The 5,163-nt window shown below is 35.7% G+C and overlaps 1 protein-coding gene across 1 annotated transcript; it reads right to left on the bottom strand.

Annotated features, from left to right (window-relative positions):
• Window positions 1-268: 268 nt before the first annotated feature.
• On the bottom strand, window positions 269-4,469 carry LOC125803864 (gastrula zinc finger protein XlCGF7.1-like). The gene is made up of 2 exons (XM_049482421.1): window positions 4,124-4,469; window positions 269-2,061 (listed from the first exon to the last, which is right to left on the bottom strand). Exon 2 carries the CDS (start codon window positions 1,915-1,917, stop codon window positions 979-981), a length of 939 nt encoding a protein of 312 aa, XP_049338378.1. The 5' UTR covers window positions 1,918-2,061; window positions 4,124-4,469; the 3' UTR covers window positions 269-978.
• Window positions 4,470-5,163: the final 694 nt, after the last annotated feature.

The following is a 5,163-nucleotide window of genomic DNA, read 5'->3' as shown; positions in this document are numbered from 1 at the left end:
ATTATTATCACCTTTATGGACAATCCACTCCACACCAACCCCATTAAAGCTCACTCTGTATACTTATATAATAGCATACTGCATAACTCTGCACCTTATCCTCATTACCTCAAACTTAGAGTCGTATTTGCTTTTTTTTTGTTGTTAATTTAGTGTTCTGTTGCCTCATGGTCCTGGCGGAGTGTAATTTCTCTCCACTGTGGTCTTATACATCTTGCATAAATCAGCAGACAAATCCTCCAATCACCACACTGAAGAGGATGCCCAGTTCACCTCTTAATAGTTTATTGCAAGTTTGATAAAAATGACATGAAATACAACACATATATGAACTTCAACACATTAAAACAAATTACTATGAGTGTAGTTTCAGTACTGAGCCAAAACAAAAAAATTGTTTTTTAGAAGGCAGCAGTATTAGATTTACTTCTCAGATTCTTTAACAATATCCGATTAATCAATAAGTATTTCTTTTACTTTTCAACAGAAAGTATAGCTTGCACGAAAGATTAAGGCTTGTCTCCCTGATGTAGTCAGGGACTCTGGGAACCTAAATTAAAAGATACACATAACAATAGTTATGTTCTCATCTGGAAGACCAGATTTAATCAACAAGCTCATCCATCTAACTTAAGCCATTTAAAATCAGCTACTGGTAAAAGCTTGCCCTGAGCTGGATTTAAAAGGTACTCTCATTGATATAAAACACAATATATGACAATAATGTTGCCATGATTTGAGTAAAATAAGAAATAAACAGCCAGTTATTATCAACAGACTGGATCTTATCTACTTCCAAGGAGTTGGCTTGGAAGAATACATTTGGTCTATGGGCCGTAAGCTGGGCATAACAATTAGTAAACATAACATATATAAATTGCTTTATGAATATGGTTCAGAACCTGTTTAAGCAACAGTTTTCACTCTATGCACATTACCAATAGATCTGGGTTGGGATCTGGAATGGTTTTAGGTGCATCACTGCCCATTCCCATGACTGCTCTTTATGCACTTGTGTTTTTTGAATGACTGTAAATACCTGAAGCTCACTGAACAGCCCGAACAGTAATATGGTTTTTCTCCAGTGTGAATGCGCTGGTGTTTTTTCAGATCATTCTGTTTATTAAAACTCCAACCACAGTCTGAGCAGTGAAATGGTTTACCACCTGTGTGAATGCGCTGATGTGTTTGGAGACTCCAGTTATAAATAAAACTCTTCCCACAGTCTGAGCATTTGAACGGTTTCTCTCCAGTGTGAATGAGCTGGTGTGTTTTGAAATTACTCTCATTATTAAAACTTTTTCCACAGTCTGAGCAATGATACGGTTTCTCTCCAGTGTGAATGAGTTGGTGTCTTTTGAGATTTCCCTGCTGACTAAAATTCATCCCACAGTCTGAGCAGTAATAAGGTTTTTCTCCAGTGTGAATGCGCTGGTGTCGCAGAAGAGTATTCTGCTGACTAAAACTCTTCCCACAGACTGGGCAGTGATACGGTTTCTCTCCAGTGTGAACGCGCTGGTGATTTTTGTAATTACGCTGATCATTAAAACCCTTTCCACAGTCTGAACATTGATATGGTTTCTCTCCAGTGTGAGTACGCTGGTGTTTTTTTAGAGTACTCAGTTGAGTAAATCCCTTCCCACAGTCTGAACAGTTATATGGTTTCTCTCCAGTGTGAATACGCTGGTGTTTTTTTAGAGTACACGCTTGAGTAAAATACATCCCACAGTCTGAACAGTGATATGGTTTCTCTCCAGTGTGAATTCGCTGGTGTGATTTGAGATAACTCCTTGTAGTAAAACTCCTTTCACAGTCTGAGCAGTGGTGAGGTTTCTCCTTGTCTGTACTTTTCTGTATTTGTGTGTGAGGTGTAGGAGAAGGTGTTTGTTGAGTATTGGAGATTTCTCTGGATGCCATATTCTCCTCTTTGTTCAGCAGCTTAAAATCTTTTTTTTTTCGGAAATCTTCTGATTGTGTTTGTGTAGCTAAACTTCCTCCAGGAAAGTTAGGACAGTTGACACTGGGATCAGGAGAAGACTTAGAACAGGACAGCACTCAGTTCTGGAAGAAACAGAAAAAAGAAAACCTAATCTTAATTAAAAATGTAAGAAAACATTAGTTAGTGATAGAAAAAGAAAATAACTGAACTGGCACATTTTCCTTAACATATTTGCAAATTTGTAGGTTTTTAAGTACTAAATTCCAGACTAACAAGACAAACAAAGAGTTATTTACACACAAAACCTTCAGCTGCTACAATGTGAGTTACATCACAAACATACACACATAAACTAAATAACCCTAACAAAAGAGAAAGGGCAACCACTGAGCCTGGAAGCTCCTTTTGAACTGTTAAGCCATGACCCAAATACAATCACAACAAATGTTAGTGAACAGAGGACCTGTAGTAATAGTACTGAAGTTAGTTAGACCTTTTTTTGCTCTTCTAGCTTTCATCATTACTTCATGCAGACACCACACGTGTATGGACACTAGACAGAACAGTAGATCTAACTGTTTTGTGCTGACAGTTTTTTAACAGACTTAGGCTTGGTCTTAGGCTGCTGCATCTAAATATAGCGTTCCTTTCATAAAGTATTTTATGTCTTCTTTAAAAATAATGACATGCTTCTGATTATCTCTGTCTTTGCTTGAGTTAGCTCATTTGCTGTGTATTTTACTATATGGATATTTAAAACAGGACCTGAATATACAAATTAGGACTGAAAGTTTTAGTCAGTCGGGTTCGCGTTCTGGCGCTTAACCGTGTTTAATATTATTGTAAGTCCTGAGGCTTACTTGGCTCACACAAACAGTGACGTGAACAATGTCAACCATCAATAGGAGAGCTACGAGAAGCCACAATATTTTTATATGCTTCTTACTTTAATATGTACAGTATTTTAACACAGGTAGCATTTTAAAGTCATAATATGAAAAGTTCTTTTATTTTGCACTACTTTCTCTTATTGTGCAGTGTTATTTTGGATACAAACAAGTTTAATAAATGCACATTTTTCAAGAATGATGGTCTTTATTGCAGTAATTCTGTCTAAAACAAAGGCAAATGTATAGCAGTGAAACTGTGATTCTTATACAAGGTTGCAGCAAAAAAAGGTTATAGGCCGAATTTAACACAAAATGTATTCTATTAAAAAATATCAAGAACTAACAGTGGCAGAAAAATATACCGTTGATGGGGACAAAAGTTGTGAGTCTCTGATAAATCACAGTATTGATATATAAAGTAAAAAGGCTGTGACTTGTCTTTAAATGTGAGAGAGTGTCAGATTTTAGTCTGTTTAAAGCCCCCCACTGTGAGTTTGTGCAGCGGGTTGCAGATAACTGACACTAAAACAAATATGGATATAAGGCGATGTTTCGAAAAGAAAGATAACAGAGCTAACCATGTAAACTGTGATGAGATTCTGATGCAGTTTTGTAATAATAAAGTGCAGCTTGTGACTACTCAGTTTAACTTTGGAATTAGATAGATTAGACAAGGTTTAAGAAGAAAAATATATATATAATTTTCTACTTGCCCTGATGTGCCTGATCAACCAATAACTATTTAATTTTTAAATTGTGTTTATTAATTTAGGACTGCAGGACTTACTGTAAGCAATAATGAACAGAACTTTTTTTACCGGACTAGTTAGCTAGAAGCTGGATGTTGTGGATATGCAGAATTTAATACAATACTTTATGTTCGTAGTTTAAAGCAGTTTCTTAATCATGGTCACTGCCCTAAAATTGTGTATTTTCCACCAGATCCAACTGATCAGCTAATAAACAGTCCTTTACTGAATTTACCTGTTAAAATCCCTTAGCCCCATATAGACCATAAATCAGTCATTATGTATATCCAGCAGTGTATTAAACACATTATACCTCCACTTACTTTATTACGTGTCTCTAATGCAGATAAAGACTATGCAGGACAGTGGAAATATGCAGTAGAGTATGCAGAAACAGGGTTAAGAAACACTGCTCTAACATGACTTCTGTTCATTTTTCACTGTAATTGTATTTTTTGAGCAACGCCCCTGATCAACACCAATATAAATCATCACTGTCACACAAAAACCTCACATGTTCAGCTTTACAGAAGAAAACGTATTACATTTTAATAAAAGTTAATACACAAATATTTTGGTGTTCCTCCAGCAGAGCAGTCTGAGTACAGAGGTGTGGAGCTGCTGATCAGAGCTGGATCTTCTGCTGCTCCACTTTACTGGAGACCGGGGGAAACTCTAACCACCCTTCCATATTCACCTACAGAGAATCCAGTCTTCATTTTAAACCACAGCAAACATCTGTCCAAAGCGCTGAAACTATTAGGACATCCACCACAATCCACCTTAACCTCCAACAATCTGCTGCTGTGTTTCTAAACTAAAGTATCTAGTACTGCTCTGGAGCCCATGGCGTTACATCCGGCAACAAGCTGTCAAAATAAAAGTCCTGCAAAAGTTTGCCTCGTTTCACTGGTACCTTAAAGTTAAAGACTTTAACTGTTCTAAAAAACATATTACACTTCGTGTTCATCAAATACCCAGAAATGACCCAGAAAACAAAATGACACTGAATCAATATTTATTTGTCCTTCATTTAATGCATCAAATCAGTGTTCATCTCAGATATCAAAATGTATTTATTTGTACCAAAGGTGTAGGAGCAGGTTTGACATTGTGGGGGGGTTGGGGGTGACAAATTTGCTAATATAAATCAAAGCCCACCCTATAGTGACTTAGAACAACATTTGTAGAATTATTTTTAATCACAAATATACGACAGATTTTTTCTGTACATCTGTTTATAATTAGTTAAATCCAACCAAAGGTGGCTTTACAACCTAAACATGTAATTTTACATTATATTTACTGTTATTAAAAAAAATGTGCGTGCAATGTCTGAATTATTACATATGTAACAAAACCGATTAATTATCATCTAATATAAAAAAAAAAACAGATTTGAGTATTATTTTGTTATTATGTCAGTTCTGTTGTGTACTTATATTGACTCCACTCTTAAAAAAAAAAAAACTCTGTAGCATTGGGTCCTGATTTTTTTTCTACTGATAGCACTTCTAACAATGATGTCTTTTATGAAAAAGAATATAACTTTACATTTCATAGAGATTTTTGGCAGCAGTTCATA

Source organism: Astyanax mexicanus, chromosome 8, assembly GCF_023375975.1.
Source record: "Astyanax mexicanus isolate ESR-SI-001 chromosome 8, AstMex3_surface, whole genome shotgun sequence".
Taxonomy (NCBI): Eukaryota; Metazoa; Chordata; class Actinopteri; order Characiformes; family Acestrorhamphidae; genus Astyanax; species Astyanax mexicanus.
This window is presented reverse-complemented; position numbering and strand designations above follow the sequence as displayed.